Here is a 20,450-nt window from a genome sequence, read left to right as displayed (position 1 = left end):
TAAGATCTCTGTACTTCCAGTACAATGGATCGATTTACGAACAACAAGACGGCACAGCCATGGGGAGCCCTGTATCCGCGGTTATTGCTAATCTCTACATGGAGATATTTGAAGAACAAGCAATCGTCGTTCTCCATTTTAGCTTTCTTGGCTAACGTATTATCTCCTCTTGCAGGTAACTTGAACTTCACAGTGAAGAACTCAACTGACTTTGCCTCCACCATCGCCAGTGAAGAGATCCAGGACCACAAGATCATGGTGTCTTTCGACGTAGAGTCACTGTTTACCAACATACCGATCGAGGGCGCTGTAGAAGCCGCGCTACAAAAAATGGAGAACGACGCAGGCCTGGCTGACCGCACGACACTTACACCAGTTCAAATCGCAGACCTCTTGAATTTCGTATTAAGATCTATGTACTTCCAGTACAATGGATCGATTTACGAACAAAGAGACGGCACAGCCATGGGGAGCCCTGTATCTGCAGTTATTGCTAATCTCTACATGGAGATATTTGAAGAACAAGCAATAGAGTCCGCACCTTACAAGCCTAAGATCTGGAAACGCTACGTAGATGATACTTTCACCATCCTGGATCGGGATAGAGTTGACGTCTTCCTGCAACACCTGAACAGTCAACAACCATCAATCCGTTTCACCATGGAGATCGAGAACAACAAGATCGCCTTTCTCGACACATCAGTTTACAGAGAACCTGATGGCCACCTTACCACCAGTGTCTACAGGAAACCAACACATACTGATCAGTACCTAGCGTATGATTCACACCACCCTCAGTCAGTAAAGCGCGGTATTGTGAAGTGTCTGTACGACCGGGCTAAACGTCTCATCACCAAACCATCAGTAATCGCTGGAGAGAAGAAACATCTGTCATCTGTACTTGTTTCTAACGGATATCCCTCCTCTTTTGTACAGAAGATCACAAAGGCATGAACAACCCCAAGAAGAGAGCCTGTCGCGGAATTTAAATCCACCGCCGTTTTACCTTATGTCCAAGGAGTTTCAGAGTCTCTCCGCCGCTGCCTAGAACAACAAGGCATTCGCACCGTCTTTAAGTCCGACACGACATTTCGGTCACACTTAGTGCGACCAAAGGACACCGTCAACCCGGCTAAACAAGATGGTGTTGTCTACAGGATTCCCTGTGAGTGCGGCAAAGTCTACATCAGGCAAACAGGGAGATCTATACAGGAGAGGATCAAAGAACACGACAGGGATATACGACTCGCCCGTACCCAGACCTCCACCGTTTCTGAACACACCCACGAGACCGGCCACTATCCTATCTGGAATGAGGTCAAGTTTATTGATCGAGATCCTCACTGGTACACACGTAGGGTCAAGGAAGCTATTCACATAAGACTTCACCCTAACAACATCAACAGGGATAGTGGAACTGAAATTCCTGAAGCATGGATACCCACGATCAAGAAACACAACAACAGGAGAACGGTACAACAGCGGACCACTGAGGGAACAGCTACTCGCCGGAACAATGGAACAATAGGAGGATCGAAATGCACCAATCACAGCCGACCTTTGTGATATAAATGATACCGTGCAATCAGTCGACCTTATCACCTGAAGAAGACTAGCAGTAAGCAGTCGAAACGTCGCGATCTACATCTCAAGTGACTACATCGTGAGACAAACGATAATACACTTTATTATTGCATCTACCACAATGAATAACAACCTTTTCCTCGACAAGCACTGTTTTGTAAGTAGAGTATAGTATTGTTAGTAGCTTAAGCATCACACATTGTAAGTAAGTACTGTAAAAAAAAAGTTTGTAACAGATAAAAAAAAAGAAGAGGGAAAGGCTAAAAAAAAAAAATCAAAAACCCTCAAGACACAGGTTACTCTCTCAAAATTTTGATTTCTGAGAATACCTGAGTAAAAATGTCATAAAACGCGATCCTAGTGAAAAGAAAGGCATGCTGTCTTGTTCCAAATGCCTTTTTGAGTAGATTGGAGCTGATTTGGCTCATATCCAGGCTGAAAATGTCCAAAAAATGTGTTCTAGCCAAAAAGCTCCAGGTGCCCATGGGTTAATTATTTTGTAGCCTGCGAACGCCGACGAATTTCCAGCGGTCACTTGTCTCCGCCGACAATAACGTCTGCAAACCCGAGCCAGGAAATGATTTCTGTGACGTAGGAATTTTAAGCCAGTTACAGTTTAGCTCAAGTAGCCCCAGGACTACTGCGCGACGTATTCACTGCGAGGAGCACTCGAGTTTCATTCTATCATGGAATCTGATTGGCCAAGGAGAAAAAAAAGTCATAACGTCAGAGAAATCGTTTCCTGGCTCGGGTTCGCTGACGCTATTTTCGGTGGAGCCAAGCAACAGCCAGAAATACATCTGCGTTCCCAGGCTTATTATTTTGTTACCTGAATAACAAACTTTATCATATGGCTACATCTAAGAGTTAGACAAAATCAACCAAATCCAGAGCTATGATTGGCTACCTGAGTGGGCAAAATAGGGCTATCCAGCCTGCTTGCTGGGATTACCTACTCCTTCCCAGGAGAAAATGGCACTCTTTAAACCACATAATTGATCATTATTATATTGACTAGGCTTTTTCAGTCATAGCTGGAAACTGCCGCCCTCTTCTTTCTTTCTTCCTTTCTTTTTCTTTTCTGTTTTTTTGTTTTTTTGTTTGTTTTCTTGTATGTATTTATGGACCATAAGATGCAATCAAGGTCTATAAACATCCAAAAGAAGAACTTGGCAAATATCCAGCTCTCTTGAACTCATCCTTGATGAATAAGTCATATGTCCTCACCATAAAATCATAAATATTAAAAAAATCATGGCTGACAAGCCAATTATACAGATAACAAACACATTTAACTAAGCCTCAAACTGATCTGATACACAATATATACAAAATGAACTTGTTGAAAAAATTTTTTGAAACAGACAATAAGAGAATTTGGAGAAATTTGTATGTTGCATGACACAAATTTTACAGCAATTCATTAATTTACAAATGATCACAAAGCTTACAAAGGTGGAACACTTGAGGTGTTTTGATTGTTACAACTGATACAGAAATGAGTTCCAAAAAAAAAAAACTGAATGTGTACTGAGCCAAGGGGTACTCCCTATAATGACTTATAAGAGGGGAGCTCCACCCAAAAGGGTTAGCTTTTCCAGGCTTCAGGTATATAAAAGGGTAGGGATTTCATAAGTTGAGGTATATGAAAGGGAAGTCTGTCATTAATTATTTCAAAGGACCTTAACTTAAAATATTTTGAACAGAAGACAAGTACAAATGCACCTTATGGCTGTATCATTTAATTTATTAGGCATTACATGAAAATAACAAGAATTCCTTTTTTGGCGATTTATTCATAATATGGGCCAGTTATGAAAGTATATGTGAAAGGGGTACCTTGTCTGTCAAAATGGTATATGAAAGGATATGGGGTTGGACCTCAAGGCAGAGCCTAACTGTATAGGACTTTGTAGAGTACCCCCTCTGGTGGGGGGAGATGTGCATGTTCACAGTACTTTATAGGTAAGGAAATATTCACACTCAACTTCTTATTATAATTTCTATCAAATGAGACCAATTCAAATCAACAGTCATGTCTCCTAACCATGAAAATTACCCTAGCGAGTTGAGGGCTGTTCTGATATTTAATGTTTCTGTCCTAAGAAGTTGAGTTATTCTTCATTCCTTTATTGCACTACACTAACAAAATCCTTAAATCCGAGAACAGAAAATACACAAGAGCATGCCCCCTCACCTTCTTACTTTCTTGATGAGTTTGCTAAATGGCAATTCCCATGTGGAGATCTTTACAATTCTCATTCCTGAGATAATCTCATTCATATTCTTGCATCTTTCATCAGTTAGTCTTGCTGTTTTAAGTCTGGGCAAGAAAGACAACATTAAATTAAAACTAAGTTACAGTTCTTTTATTTGTATTATTTAGTTGGACTGGTTGAACACAAGGGAATCAAAAATGGTACTGTTACTGGCTGTAACACTCTATGCTGCTAGAAGATTTGGCATCTCCACAAGCTTTTCAACCCACAACTGTGACAATTGATATGATCCAAATGATTGTACTGCCTGTAGTGAGTAAACCACACAATGTAGTCTTAAACAAGCAATGTGCAACAAAAACTTGAAATGTACAGCATGACGATTCATTGAACCATAATTTTTGTATGTAAGTGACATACATATACTGTATACTGTATACTCCAAGAGTAAAAGCTGTACTAGGAGAATTTTGAACCCATTTCTTGACAGTACAATACTGAACATTTTTTAATGGTAAAAAGGAGATTTATAACATGACTTAATTAGAATGTTAAGCAAAATATGCCACAATCAGCAACTGGAGAAACAGCGCAGACTTCAAGCGCACATTTCTGATTGAGAGCCAACTAGGCATATACTCGTGTCTGATGTTAAACAAAGCAGAAAGGAAAGAGAGTAGAAGAAAAAGAAAATTAACAAAATTAACGAATGTCCTATGTAAAAGCAAGTTCTTTCAGAAATGTAAGCCATAAAAATCTCCCGAAAATCTTCACACATAATCATGCAGAATCGTTTGGGCTATAAAAGTGCCTCAGGTCCAGTATTTAAAACAATATTGGATCAGCAAATATAAATGGAGCAATCTGATTGGTCATTTCCCAGGTCAAACAAGGCCATAACGTTCAAATAGAAGTGAAATTAAATAAAGCTTGACGTCATTTTTTGAAGGAAGTATTCTAAAACACGCCTGCCCATGTTCATCCCTATAAATGATGCAGTTTTATTTTATCCAGAAAAAGACGAAAAAACACTTTGAGATTGGTAATATTAGGTGTTAAAAACCCCTTGATTTTGCAAGATTTGATGATGCATTAGCAGATGCTAGCATACGTCAGTTTAACACAATAATGGTTTGTGACTACTTGAAGTAAACAAGCATGTGCAAAAGCTTGTTCTTTGTCTTCTTTGTTGGGATCTGTTTCATTGAGATCCTTCAAACATTCTTCTTAGTTAAAATAAGACCCATAGTTGCTTCCATAGATTTTCATCTCTTCAGCCTCTTCAAAGATGAAAATGGGCAAGAAGGTTTCTTGCATTTTTCTCCTGACATTACAAAGAAAATTTGACAAGAATGAAAGTTTCCTTGCAGTGAAACAGAGTTTAACCTGACCAAGAACAGTTAACATGCACGTCCCTTTTGTTTATAATAAATGAAACATCACATCGTAACTCACATTACACAAAAGAATGATTACAGTAACTAACAACTGGCTACTTCAAGTGTTTGTGCTGGGTGCTTTTTGTCACATCAAGCTTTAATTATTACTATGCAGTTCTGTTTTACCACATAATCATGAGCTGATCTTTAGGAGGAAATAAATAAACAGGTGAAAATCTAAACTGTGTGGCTGTTGTATGTAGCTTTCAAACTTCAAAGCAAGAGCAATATTTTTGGCAAGCTTAACATACATGTACATGTATCACATATTGTACCACAAATTGATCCAGCTCCCTACAGGTCCACATGATAAATGCGATTATCCACCCCCCTCCCTCCTCATGCAGGAGGGGGTAACCCACTCCAGCACTCTTCAATACAATGCCTCTCTTATCACGACCCAGTAGTGCCCTGCCTACATTATGATTTCATCTTGCTACGTTTTTTTCAATTTGAAAACCCTGAACTAAGAAAGAATTATTCACACTTGGTATTAAGGCAGTTATGAAAGTCTACAGTGCAGAAATAAAAACTCAACTGAGCATTCTTTTATTGAATGTATGTTTACCAAATTGATTACGCAAAAGGTCTTGAACTGGTTCAACCAAGTGAATGTAAGCCCAAGCTCCCAGAACAGTACGATAATATGGAAATTTTACTTTACCTGGCCTTATTTATGTGCCACTGTAATTTATTTGAACGTTAAAGTTAAATACATTTAGCATGTCCATCTCCACTTATGGGTTTATCAGTAAGATACTCATTAAAATAATACAACCTTGAAAATTTGTCTTAATTTAGTGTTTTAATGAGAAGCAATCCTCTCTAATAAAAAGGTGGAACATATTTTAAAAGTTCTGTTTTAGTGTTAAGTAATGGATGCCTTTATTATAAAATAGCCCAAAGAAAATATGCACAATGATTGGTTTAAAATCACGTTTCTTTTTAACAAATAGTTTCCATGTTGCCTTGATCGCAGATGACATCAAAATGCGATTTTTGCAGTTTTTTTCCACAATTCGCAAAAAAAGTTACCGCAAAAAAAGTTCTGCAAAAATTTCCTTTGCAAACAGTTACTCCATAATGAGAGCACGATGTGATAGAGCAACACTGATTACATACATGTAATATCACCAATTCGCAAAAATAAACTGTTGTTGCGTGATTTTCCTATCGACCTCCCTTTCACCAAAAGAAGTCTGACAGTCAGTGTTCATCTGTCTTCCCAAAATAACATTGACTTAAGTGTAGGCGAAACAACTTAGATCGTGTAGGTGAATTGACTTCAATGAAGGCAAAACGACTTCAATCATGTAGGTAAAACAACTTCAATGTAGGCGAATCGACCTGTAGGTGAAACAGCCGACATTCGTTGCTATACGTAGCAAAGAATATTGTGATTAGTTCAGGGAAATCACGCCACATGTCAAACTCGAATTGAGCATTGCTTGTTGTTGAATAAAAACTTAAACCAAAAGTAGAATTGAACTGCAAAATCTACCAATGAATCTTAATCAAAATGCTGGAAAAGTCAAGTCAGCTTTTGTCATCAGAGCACCCTTGTGAGCCAAAGAAACCTGGACATAGACCTGAATATTGCATGTGAACCTTGGATAAATGACCTAGAAACAATCCAAGACATTTCTATTTGAGGGTCAATTGGTTTTGTTGTACCTCCCAACTCAAATACATTTTCCAATTGGAGGAAAACGTGTAATGTGTTGGGGTCAAAACTCACTTAATCTTTAATCTTTAATCTTTAATCATTATTTATACATGGTAAAAACATCAGGTAGAAAAAATTACATAATAATGACCAAAAATCCAAATCCTAACATTATATTAACTTACATTAATATGCCACTTGAGAAAAATCCTGGTTTCCATGAATGCCGTGTTTAAAAATTATGGTAGAGAAGGCGTTTAAATTTGTTTAATGAACCAGACTCTCTAATGTTACAGGGTAAGCTGTTCCAAAGGGTAGCGCCGCTGTAACTAAAACTATTTTTCATGTAGTTAGTTCTTGGAAAGGGGACAACAAGTTTGTTGGGCGAACAAAACTCACTAACTCCCTAGGGAAACAACAACATGAACTTTCTACTTGCACATGATCAGGTCGTGCTCCTTAAAACCGCGGCAAATTTGCGAGCCAGCCAGCGTAAAGCAAACAATTTGTTTGCAGTTTTTTTCTACTTTTGATTTGGGAGGTATAACAAAACACTTAATGACTGGTCTTGCGGGAAACAGTGAGTTTTGTTTCCCCTCTACCTCAATGTTCCCCTCAGCTTTGCCTCAGGGAACATTGAGGGTCTTGAGGAAACGAAACTCACTGTTTCCCTTGGGGTCAGTCAGTAAGTGCTTAATCACATATTTATTAATAATGGTATTAGATAATTACAATTACTTAATCAATTAATTAATTTTTGATTTTTTTTTTCTTTGTTTGGACTAGCGAGCTTGACTTCTGTGCACCCTAGCCTACAAGGTTGGGTGCCCAAAGGGCCACCTAGAATGTTTCTTAGAGCAAACTATATGTATGCACAACTTAATAAGCTTCTTAAGTTGGGTTACAAAGTTATAAAGCAATATAGGTCTCACCTTAGCACAGCAAAAACTCTTCCAAGTCGTGACTGGTAAAGTATCATGAGAATCATAAGTGCCAGAGGCACAAAACAGGAGACACCCAGCTGAATCCACAGCAAGTACATAGTGGCAACCATTTGAACAGGAGTAATCCACACAAAATGCAAATACGTAACACTCTGAAAACATATACACACATGTAACAATTTATGTAACACTGAAAATAATAATCTGGATGATATGCAATTATACACTGATGTAACTGCATGCAGTCAAATGCACTATGAAACCTAGAGTTTCGTTGGTCGGTCGGTCGGCCAGCCAGCCAGACAGACAGACGGACTCAGCCAGACAGACAGACGGACTGACTGACCTGATGACATTACCATTACTGGCTAAAAGCCAGTAACCACAACTGACTGTCAACCGAGATGTTGATTGAGTGTTCAACGAGCATCAATTGAGGGTCAACCAAGGGTACTGATCAACACTTGACGGCTGATGCTTTTAGTACACATGATCCAACGGAGTAACTAGCCGCTACATAGACAAAACTTTGTCAAAAAGTACCCACTTTGAAAATGCTAAAAAGGTACAAAATCATTCTTCCCTGCACCCTTTGGAGATAGAGGACCTGGCTTCAATAATTTTCAAACCACAAAAAAAATTAAACCACAAATAATGTTCACAAATATTTCCACACCAAAAACATAACATTACAAGAGAATTGTATTGTATCATGGCTGCCAAGAGATAATAATTATCTAAAATAAAATTTATTACAGGCAAAAAATATCTTAAAAAATCTTACCCGATCAAAACTCTGTGTATCTGCTGATATAAGGTTGACTACGTGACCTGTTGTGACAGATTTGTATACTCCTTGACCAAGTCTCAAAGCCTACAAGCGAACAATCACAAATTATACATAGAGCAATTGTCTAATTGTCTCGAAGCAAAATTATGTAAGAGCACTGGAGCCGTAGCCAAGATTTCATTTGATAATTTATAGTACATGATTGAAATGTGTGACAAATTAAAAACATTAAGGCATAAAGTGAATTTACTATCATTTACAAACTACAAAGACAAAGCGTATGACTTATGTTGTTTTGACTATGTATAAATTAAAACTTCGACTGGGTTGTTTAAAAGAGCTTAAATTCTCAGTACTTTCTTAGATTCTCGTATGAAAACTTCTTTGAATGAAGAAAAAGTCAGCTGCTATGCCATTTGGGAGTGGAGCGCTTGTAAGTCAGTTGTTACACTGTAGTTCAAACTCATTTTAACATGACGTGAATTTACGTCTAGAATTTTCCACAGTCAGTTTTTGGAAAATTAAATCTCAGAGCCCTATTCTTTCATTACCCAGCAGCTTTGATCCTGACCTAGCAAATATCCCTGTAAATAATGTACGATAAAATAGCGTACGTCATGTGACCAAACATGTGCAGCCTTGTGTCTTCGTCTAAAATAAAACCATGAATAGCTACGGCTAAATTTTATAACACTACCTAGGAGATTAAAATAAATGACTTATTACAAGTCTTGTTATTTATGGATCGATGTGGAATTTGCACATGGTAGGGGTACCCAAGTAGAAAAATCATGAAAATTCCAGGGGGGGAGTACTGTGAAGCCCCCTGGAACAGAAAATCCTAGGGGGGGTGGGGTCAAACTGGAAAAAAACCTCTGTGGGGGTATGGATATTTTCTGGAACCACTCATTGAGTGTTCTAAGTGTTTTATTGTATACGATTTAATTCCAAAGGGAAATCAAAGAGAACTAGTTCATCTAAGCTCTGTATTATTAATTAACATTATTTTTGTATATTAATTGAGAGAAACGTATACTCACAAAAAAATCTGAGTCCCAGATGGGATTTGAACCCACGACCCTTCGTGATCAAGTCGGATGCTCTAACCACTGAGCTACTGGAGCCTCCATGGTGAGCAAGGGTCAAATTGTGGGTATCAACTGGAACCGCATCGTGCGGCTACACAGCCACGTACTGACTCATATGAACTCACTAACAGCATCGCACTGTCACATTAAGGCATCTAGCACATATGAACTCACTAACAGCATCACACTGTCACATTAAGGCATATCGAGATGCGTCCAACCAACCTCCCAAGTGAGTATACTAACAGAGAAACAACAACATGATGTTAAGTGTAAATTCTGGGAGAAACCCAAGTCCCAGATGAGACTCGGATTTTTTCTGAATATACGTTTCTCCCAGAATTTACACTTAATATCATGTTGTTGTTGTTTCTCCCTTAATTGATTTAATTATCCTTATTAATAAAATAATTTTGGGCTAGCTCCTCAGAGATTTGGGCTAGTAAGATGAAATTACAGCTTGCTCAAAGGGCAAGTGGAGTTTTAAAATTTCATCTCACCCTGGAATCAAGAAAAACTGTGAACATGTTTTGTTCTCTTGATGCAGTGATCCATTTGACATTCCAAAATAGGAGGGAAAGGCTAACAGAATGAAAAAGGAATGTCTGGTACTGTAGTTACATTATTTCCAAATAAACCCATCTTGTTGAAAGTCCTACGTATCCCTCTACAAACAAAACTGACACTTGCCTTTCTATAGACACAGCCAGTGGTTGCTATTCTTAAGTGCATTCCAGTTCTGTGACCATTAAAAAAGTACAGCTGATGAAGGACAACAGACAACATGGATGATAAGGTCACACCCATGGCATACAAGTAAGCTTCTAGCTTTGTAATGCTGGAACCAGGCATGAAATATGACACCAGGTAAAGCAGGAAGATAGGTTGGACAGTCCTGATGGCTTCCTATATAAGCAAATACAAGTCACTCAACTAAGTCAGTAATTGCAACAACCAGATTAAAAGTTAAACTTAAATTACAGCATAATATATTAATACAAATGAAGGTAATATTTACTCAAAATAACTAAAAAGCTAATTGAGCTGAGTAAAACTACATGCATGCTACTATAGTTTAAGTTTACAGTATACCTTTGCATGATTGTAGACTGAGGTGTCTCGCACCCAAGCAATGTAGCACATCCGGTTTAAGCTGTAGATACCTAAACCCCTATATCAAATTAAAGCTTAATATATAGCTGGCTATCACACTATACCAAGAATTTTCAACTAACATGAATTGTCTAATTTTCCACTAAATACAGGCGTATGAGCTTCCGAAACACCTTTTGAAAGCTACAAGTCAAAGCAAATTTTGTTTTTCACTAATTTAATTTGTTCCTCAGTCTCTGGATCAAAGCACTAAAACATTGTGTCTGCATTTTGCCATATTCGATTTCAGTGAAAAGTTATAGAACATTTTTGAAACAGGATTTAAAAGTGAAGTGATTGTACAAAAATCACTCGGACTGGACAAAAAATATTTTGAAACAAAAAATTTGTAGACCCCTTTTTGTTGTTTATATGTCAAAGTAGCTACTGTCCAAATTTAAGGGCAAACTGATTCAAACGTTTACATTAGAGGTCGTGGAAAATTCAACAATTCATTTCTTTCTTTTTTTTTTCAAAATTCTTGGTATAGCTTAATAGCCAGTTCTATGGGCTTTAATTTGATATAGGGGTTTAGCTACATGTACATTGCTTGGACGCAAGACACCTTTAAAGGTATACAGTAACCTTAACTGATCAGGATCAGCGCTTCACTAAGTCCTCACAAGCTCTCAAGCTCTGGCAAGTAATAATAATAAGTAAGTTGTGAATCACCAGCTATTAATCATTTAAAGCAGTTTTCACAAATTGCCCCCCAACAGTGAGTCGTTTGTGGTCTCCCTATATTACTCTTAGAATTGGTCTAGACCAGGACAACCACTCAATTGTTATCTTTTTGAAAGCCCTGACGGATATGGGCTAGTGTTAAATCATCAATATGACAATTCTTTCACAGAATCTCAGACATGTCACTGTGTTGTATGAGGATGGAAGGACAGCATGTGATCCAGGGACGTCTCTGTTTTAGCATGTCCAGTTTCCATTTTTGCAGAGTGAAGTGACTAACAAATAATTTTTATTAAAAACTGGAGCATTGAGTGATGTGTTTCCAAGTTTTGATTGCCCTAGCAAATATTAAGAAATTAGTTTTTCCTGATATAATTTTCCCCTAGAGTTGTTATTTGCTAAGCTTGCACTGTTTGAAATTTGAGATGATTATTGCCAACTTGAAGATATGCACTTTGTGAGATATCTTATACATTGTAATCTGCCATCTCATATCCAATGCACACTTGTGGAAAAATTGGTACATTATCATCAATCCAAAAGAAATCACTGTTGTCTTTACTTCCAGACCTTTATCATATTTGTTGTCAATTTCAATTTTTTTAGTGGTTCTTGATATAACTGCCAGACAGGAAAAAAGCTTTCCAACACAAACCCAGAACACTACTATTTGAACATTCCAATACTGACATTAACTTTTGATTTAGTTAGTCAAGCAACTAGCAAACTAAAATGCAGGCATCAAAAGGTCTGTCTATTAGGTGTTATTTCATTATTTTATTCAGACTGTATTTGTAATTTTGTTGTTTTCAATGGCTGTGTGCATCAGTCATATTGGGATTAAAGTTATGGAAAGTTAAAAAGGTTTGTTAATAACATGTGTGGCAATTAAATGACTTGTGTACATGCAACTCTAACAACTTACATTAAGAAAGCCAAACAACCCAACAAAAATCAACTCAATCCAGGCAAATCGTATGATGGCTTTTCCCAAACTTGGTTTTCTACCTGAGAAGGCTGCAGCTGCTACTTCTTTATACCACTCACTGCAGAAAAAATAAATTAAACAAGATACAGTCCAACTTCTCCTTTTCCATAATACAGACACCTACACATATATTGCCATTAGTTCATTTAGTCGATCCAGAAAATTTAAAATGTATATCATCCGTCTACCTCTACAATACAGCCTGTACTTCCATTATATACATATACCCAGCTCTGGCCCTTTTTTAGTAAGATCAGTAAGATCAGTGGTTTTAGACTAGGTGACTAAAACAGCATTCAGCAGACCAAGGGGAATTCAGTGGGAGATGATCCAGAGACTAGAGGACCTAGACTTTGCTGATGACATCTGCAGGTTATCGCATAGGCTTCAGGACGCCAACAATCAAATGGAGTGACTGAACACCACAGCACAAAGAGTAGGCCTTAAGATCCATCCTGGTAAAACTAAAGTGATGCGGAACAATGCCATTCAACAAGGAGAGGTTCGTCTTGATCAGTCGTACATTGAAGAGGTTGAAGAGTTTACCTACCTCGGTAGTGTGATGAACAAGACTGGAGGAACAGATGAAGACATAGCAGCAAGAAGAAAGCACAGCAAGCTTTTGCCATGCTTACACCAGTCTGGAGAAGCAAAGACCTGCGCACAGCTACCAAAATTAGAATTTTCTACTCCAATGTTAAGGCAGTTTTACTGTACGGTTCAGAGACATGGTGAGTGACGACAGCTTCTACAAAGCAAGTACAAACATTCATCAACAAGTGTCTGAGGAGAATTCTGAGAGTATATTGGCCTGAGGTGATTTCCAACAAAGATTTATGGATAAGAACTGGACAAGAGCCTATTGTTACCACCATAAAGAGAAGACGCTGGAAATGGATTGGTCATACACTAAGGAAGGGTGAGAGAAACATAGCGAGCCATGCGATGGATTGGAATCCGCAACAAACACGGAAACGTGGCAGGCCCAGAATTACATGATGCAGAAGCATACAGAAGGACCTGAAGGAGATCAACATGACCTGGTGCGAAGCCAAAAGAGCGGCTCAGGACCGACAGAAATGGAAAGCAATTGTGGACGCCTTATGTCCCCCATGGGACAAAGAGGACTAGATGATGATGAGTCAAGGTCTACTCCAAATGCCTACTTACAATATAAGCTAAAATTTCTTGTTTAAACAAATGCTGTGACACAATTGGATGTTATATCTATTCTTTATAACACTTTGGTAAAGACTAGGAGTCTGTATAAATCAGGCTCAATATACTGTTAAACAGTAAACTCAACAGAACTTTATTCTGAGAATGAAGCAATGCTGCATGGTCATGATGTAAAATGAGCAACAACTCAAGTACATGGACGAACTTAATGCTGATTGGCTGATCTAGACAATTGACATATCGTCACACCCTTCCTTGTTTAAGAAAAGAAACTAACCACAGGTGAATACAAAACAAGGAAAAACTAAATGATTAAGCAACAATGTCTCTAGTTCAATGTCACATGGCAACAACAAAGTCCTTAAGATAACTTGGTGGTCGGGATATTCGGCCACTTCAGGTAACTGGACAGTCAACTGGTTTGGGGGGTGAGGACTGCTCTGGCACTTTACCAGTCTGGGAACTGCTCTCAGGTTTCTTGGAACAAGTCATTTCTCTAGATTCCTTAGGCGGTGGTACCTCCAGAGGGGAACTGGTTTTCAGAGGACTGACAGTAGGTTTAGGGATGGTGAGACTTTCTGACAAGTGAGTCTGATTCAGCAAGTGGATGGGCTCAGGGCTGTCCCTAACGCACGCTGGCTCCTTACTGCTTCTGAGGTGTCTTCTATTTCTTCTGAAGATCTTTCCATCCTCAGTCCTGACTTCACATGATCTACTTGCTGCTCTACATGAGCTTTGAACCATCTACCAGACCTATCTGTGGGCTTTACACACACAATTTCTCTTTTGCTTGGGGGGGGGGGGGGGGGAGTTCCTCAGCACTGATGTTGTAGTGCTTAGCTTGCAGTTGCTTTCTCTTCAAGATCTTTCCTTGGACATCCTCAACTATTTTGGGTTTGAGGATCTCACTGGTCGTAGGAATCAGTGTCATAGTGCGGCAACCAAACATTCTTTGAGCTGGAGAACTTTCTAGGCCTTCAGAGGGTGTATTTCTCCATGCTAATAGAGCTAGGTAGAATTCTGTTCCAGCTGCCTTGGATTTCTTTAGCAGATTCTTAGCTGACTTGATAGCATTTTCTACCTTGCCATTACTTCATGGGTAATGTGGAGAGCTAATAACATGTTCTATGTCATAGCTTGTCATAAACTGTTGGAACTCATGGGAACTATAGGGAGGACCATTATCACTCTGTAGCTTGTTGGAGATTCCATGTGTGGAGAAGTGTCTCTTCAGGGTTCCGATCACTTCATTGCCAATCTTGTCCTTAAGTTGATTGATTTCAAAGTAGCTGGAATAGTAATCTGCTGTGCAGAGGTAGTCTCTGTCTTCAAAATGGAAGATATCACATCCAACTCTTTCCCACGGACGGTCTGGAATTTTGTGAGAGATAAGTGGTTCCTTCTGCTGATCTTTCTGGTAAGTAGCACACACACCACACTTTACTATGTAGTCACGAAGGTCAGCATTTATGCCAGGCCAATAAACTGTTTCACGCCCACGTCAAAGGCAGCCTTCAACTCCTGTGTGGGCACCATGGAGTCGTTCGCATATCTTGGGCCTCAGGCTGGCAGGGATTACACATCTTAAACGTTTTAAGAGGATTCCATCCTGTGCAGTAAGTTCATCTCCCACAGTGAAGTAGGGATGTAATTCTGAGGGTAGGGCTTCTCTCTGATCTGGCCAGCCTTGCAATATTATTTGAATATGGTACTGTAGTACTGAGTCTGCTGCAGTTTCACACTGGATCTCAGCCAACTGGGGTTTTAAAATGGGTAAGAAATCAACTGCATGGATTCGTTCCGTCTCTTCTTCAGCTGGAGAGCGGGCAGATGGGCATGTGACAATGTGACTGCCAGATACATTTCAGGACCAGGTTTGTAACGTATCTCAACATCATATTGCTGTAATCGTAGAACCGACCTCTGCAGGCGTTTAGGGGCTGTTGCTAAGGGCTTCTTAGATATAGTTTCCAAGGGCTTATGGTCTGACCACAGCACTTTCCGGCCATAAACATACTGATTATTACGTTCAACACCAAAGACTTGGGCCAACAGTTCTTTCTCAATTTGAGAATAGTTCCTTTCACTTGTGGTGAGGGCTCTACTTGAATAGGATATTGGCTGACCATTCTGCATAAGCACAAATCCTATACCACTGGCAGAAGCATCTCCTTGGCCTTCGACAGGTTCACTGGAATTGAAATATTGCAGAATTGAAGCTGAAGTAGCAGCTTGCTTCACGCTTTCAAAGGCTTTCTCTTGCTCATTTGACCAGCTCCACTCGACTCCCTTGTGGGTGAGTCGTCTTAGTGGTTCACACAGCTTAGAAAGTTTGCTGAGAAACTTTGCCAAGTAGTTGACTAAGCCTATCAGTCTTCGGACTGCTGCCACATTACTGGGTCTTTCCATCTTAAGTACAGCTTCTATCTTTCTAGGGTCAGGCTTGATTCCTTCAGGCATCAGTACATGGCCAATAAAGGGGGTCTCTGTACATTTCAGCTGTAGTTTCTCTCAGTTTAGCTTCAAATTCCTCTCCCGGCATCTATCTAACAGCTTCAGTAAATTGGCATCATTGTTTTTCACAGCTTCTTCCTTGCTTGTGCCACGGCCGGTAATTAAGATGTCATCTGCTACCTTGTAGATCCCTTCAAGACCTTCAAGATTTTGGTCCAACTTCCTATGAAAACATTCTGGAGCAGGGGAGATTCCAAAGGGCATCCGTAGATATCTGTACCTGCACAAGGAGTTCTGGAACGTTGTTAGCTTACTGGATTCCTCGTCTGCTTTTGAGAATACCTTGACATCAGCTAGTTCTGGAGTATGTCCTCGATTACTGGTAGCGGATAGTGGTTTCTCTTAAGGGCTTTATTAAGATGCTGAGGGTCGATGCACACTCTTCTGTTACAACAAGGCTAGATACCCAGTCCGTTGGTTCTTCTTCTCTCTTTATCACATTAGCTTCTAAGCGGGCTAGCTCTTCTTTCAGCCTTTCTTTCAAGGTGAGAGGCACGTGACAGGGAGGCATGACTGAAGGCAAAGCACTCTTATCAACTTCTAGGTGAAGAGCTCCTTCCATACAACCCAGACCTTGAAAGACATTAGGGTAAGTCGCAGTGATTCTCTCCATACTAAGTTCCTGATAACTTTCCTTGACTTGCAAGATGTTTTCCTGTTGGACAGTTGTTAGTCCCATTTGTTGTGCTGCTGAAGAGCCAAGAAGGGGAGTGTAATCTTTGTCAATGATTGCAAATTCAGCACGATACTTTTTCTTGTTCTTTGGGTTTTGTAGGGATATTTTCGCCACGCCCAGCACCTTGAAATTTGTTTTAGAACACATGGTTAACTTCAAACTGGTCTTCTCAGTGTTGCTGTCCCTTGAAAGAAACTTACAGGGTAGCACATTGCATGAAGCTCCTGAATCGACTTGCATCTTCACTAACTCACTTGCAATCTCCATGTGGGCAAAAATTTTGTTCTTGAACTTTGACATATCCACGGCGTTGACGGTGTGGTCCAAAGACACAGACAAGATCTCTTCTTCTGAAAATAAGGTGTGATGTCATTGAGCTGGTTCACTTTCTTGCATTTAAACTTCTGAGAACGCTTCTTCTTAGATTTGTGGGAATTCTTGGAACACTTTGCTGCAAAATGGTTGGCTTTTCCACACGAAGAGCATGTTTTTCCATATGCAGGGCATTTGTCTCTTTTCCACTCATGCTTATTACCACAGTATTTGCATTTGGTGCTTAGCTGATCTTTTGGATCTTTACCATTTTCTTTGGGTGCCTTCAGCTTCTTGGAACTTTCTTTCTGGTTGACCGCGTTCGCTTCTTGTTCGGTAGTTTGGCTCGCCGCCATGTCTTTCAGCTGTGCTGCTGTAGCCTCATTTGCCCGACAGATGTCAACACATTTCAACAGCGTTAATCCAGATTCTTGAAGTAGTTTTATTTGTATGCCATTATCACAAATACCACAAACGATTCTATTGTGGATAAGGTCCTCTTTCAAGGTTCCAAACTCGCAAGTTTCAGCAAGCGCTCCAAGTGTAGTGATGTAAGTGTCGATTGATTCTGCCTGCTCCTGAGAGCGGTTATCGAATTTATATCTCTCGTAGATGATGTTTGTTTTCCCAATGCAGTCATTTGCCCATAACTCCAGCACTTTGTTTATGTCTGCTTTGTATTCATCGCTTTGAAACGGAAGGCCATTGTGGACTTCGAGAGCCTCCTTGCCAATACAAGTAATAAACGTGGCTACATGAAGGTGGCTTGTTTTGTTTTGCAATTCGGTGACCTCTTCATAGGCATCCCATACCTGTCGCCACTGTTTCCATTCTTTGGAGAGATTTTCACAGTGTATCTCTATTTTCGGAGGTAGAGAAATGTTACACAAGAATGTAGTAGTGCTCGTGCTGCTTGTCGATGGGCAGAGTAGCATTTTCACTGTTGGCTGGCATTTTGACTACACTTGTCTGCTTTCAAGTCTTCGCTGAACGTATTGAGTTGCACGTCGCCTAAATGAAACAAAGATCATCTTTACCAGTGGCTACTTGGGCTGTTTACTTCTGACACCATGTATAAATCAGGCTCGATAAACTGATAAACAGTAAACTCAACAGAACTTTATTCTGAGAACGAAGCAATGCTACTCGGCCATGATGTAACACAAACAACAACTTGCGTACATGGTCCAACTTAATGCTGATTGGCTGATCTAGACAATTGACATATCGTCACAGCATCTTGTTCACCTGATCAGGGGAATTATCAGGTATTCAGGTAAAAATTACAAGCAAAATATTGCCAAAGAATACCCCTAGAATTTCTTCTTCAGATATCTTTTGAAGCTTGCACATGTATTAGATAATTGTTCATAACATTATTTCTCCACAGACATCAAAAAAACTTCTGTAATAATCCATCCAGCACTTGGGCCTCTAATAGGCCCTTTGCAGCTGGGGTCACGTGACCAAATTTTTCCTAAAAAATTTTTATATTATGGGCTATAACTTGAAGAATGCCAGAAATGGAAAGAGCGCATCGAAAATACCAAAATGGCCAAGTTTGAAGTCCCTGGCATTAAAGAGTAAGTTTATACCACCATTTGAATTTTAGGATAATTTAGAGGATTTATATGGAGAATGTTGCTGGAGAGCAAGGTCTTGCTCTCCAACAACTTTTTCCTTACAAATCTTATTCTTTTGAAAATTCAGACTGTCATAAAATCTCATTCTTTAATGATGGGGGCCTCAAACTTGGCCATTTTGATATTTTCGACGTGCTTTATCCATTTCTGGCATTTGTTAAGTTATAGCCCATAATTTTATGAAAAATAGGTCACGTGATGGCCTAGCTGCAAAGGGCCTATTCTACGAGTTTTTAAGAACTTTCTTCGCCTTAAAAAAGCCTTGAGCTTTCCCAAATCTTGAATTTTCATTCTCCCACAGTATTTACTTTTTGTTTTCTTCAATAAAATGGGCAATGAAATCTTCAGAAATTGAGAAAATCTCATTGTCAAGCTACCATCTCATTACAAAGAATGGAAAGTTAATGGTAAGTGCTCAGAGTTGGCATCAGCTAAACTAAAGTTCACAACCTAACTGATGTCAGCAATTTATAGAGGCATATTTGACTGGGCAATTCAATCTGGGAAATGATATTGTCTCACTTCTTTGATGAAGCAGGCTTTAATCATGGCTTTATCACACTGAAAGCAATGCTTATAATTTAACATTGACATTATGTTAATAGTTATATGCCAGTGCTAGAGAAAACAAAGTTTCATTATTAGTGACTGAACACTTTTGGAAGTTGAAAGAAAAAGTTAATTAGTGTCACATTTTACAACAGGTACAATTTAACCATGTTACACTTTTCTACTAACCTCTCCAAATCCGCTACCAGCTTTTCTGCCAGGTCTTCCTGAAGTACTTGGTACATGTCATGAGGTTCCAAACGCCTGTCATATCCTTTACTAAACAATCCATTCAGCCACCTGGAGGAAAACCCAAATTATTAACCCCAAGAAAATCTAACACCAGAGTATCACACAAATGCTTAATCATAAGTCATTAGGACAATTTTTGGTTACCATAACAATAGTACAATCTGTCAAATGAAAAACAACCTTTTACGTTACATATTATAAAACAAAGATCAGCATGTTCATCTGCAGGTATAACTTCTTACAAGTTTGTTGGTAAAAACTTCACCAAGATCCCAACTACTTTTTAAACCCTCGTCAAATTAACACCTCTCCTAAGTGTTGGACACTTTGTCTAGTACCAGCACTGTCCAGTTACATAAGATTCAACCATACGTCCTCTTTTGGTATAGAAGAAAAGCAGAAATTGTCAGTCGACCTAATGTTAACTACAGCTGAAAGTGTATGTAGACTGTTTTACAATACAATACAAATTTTATTGTCAACTCCCCATGGGGGCTTTTCAGAGACAATGATAAAGATAATTAAAAAAAATACTCAAACATTATCGATAAACAATTATTGAAAAACTGTTTACATATAAAATTTATGACATTAAAAATCGATTTAACAGGAAGGTTTCCATTTTACGTTTAAAAATGATAGACCTTTTGGTCTAAAATAGGATATGGTTTGTGCATTTTGGTCAACAATAACTATAATTCTTAAAACTATTTTTAGCATCATTATTGTTCATCTCTTAAGTTGTGTGATTTACCGGCAGCTATAGCTGGC

At 39.0% G+C, this 20,450-nt stretch overlaps 2 protein-coding genes across 3 annotated transcripts in view; both read right to left on the bottom strand.

Moving 5' to 3' along the window:
- The window catches only part of LOC145492515 (uncharacterized), a 137,684-nt gene that overhangs the window by 5,535 nt on the left and 111,699 nt on the right, over window positions 1-20,450 (bottom strand). The window lies entirely within an intron of this gene.
- LOC145492254 (ATP-binding cassette sub-family C member 4-like) overlaps window positions 1-20,450 on the bottom strand; it is a 67,005-nt gene that overhangs the window by 42,295 nt on the left and 4,260 nt on the right. The window contains exons 2-7 of one of the 2 annotated variants that reach the window (XM_081471628.1): window positions 19,617-19,727; window positions 12,492-12,612; window positions 10,421-10,636; window positions 8,637-8,726; window positions 7,841-8,004; window positions 3,782-3,907 (exon numbers count right to left, since the gene is read on the bottom strand). In XM_081471628.1, the coding sequence (XP_081327754.1) occupies window positions 3,782-3,907; window positions 7,841-8,004; window positions 8,637-8,726; window positions 10,421-10,636; window positions 12,492-12,612; window positions 19,617-19,727 (828 nt within the window). Of the gene's footprint in view, window positions 1-3,781; window positions 3,908-7,840; window positions 8,005-8,636; window positions 8,727-10,420; window positions 10,637-12,491; window positions 12,613-13,104; window positions 13,176-19,616; window positions 19,728-20,450 lie in introns of those variants that run through there. The other variant, XM_081471629.1, reaches the window with a different exon arrangement.

This window comes from Orbicella franksi, chromosome 7 (genome assembly GCF_964199315.1).
Source record: "Orbicella franksi chromosome 7, jaOrbFran1.1, whole genome shotgun sequence".
Lineage (NCBI taxonomy): Eukaryota > Metazoa > Cnidaria > Anthozoa > Scleractinia > Merulinidae > Orbicella > Orbicella franksi.
This window is presented reverse-complemented; position numbering and strand designations above follow the sequence as displayed.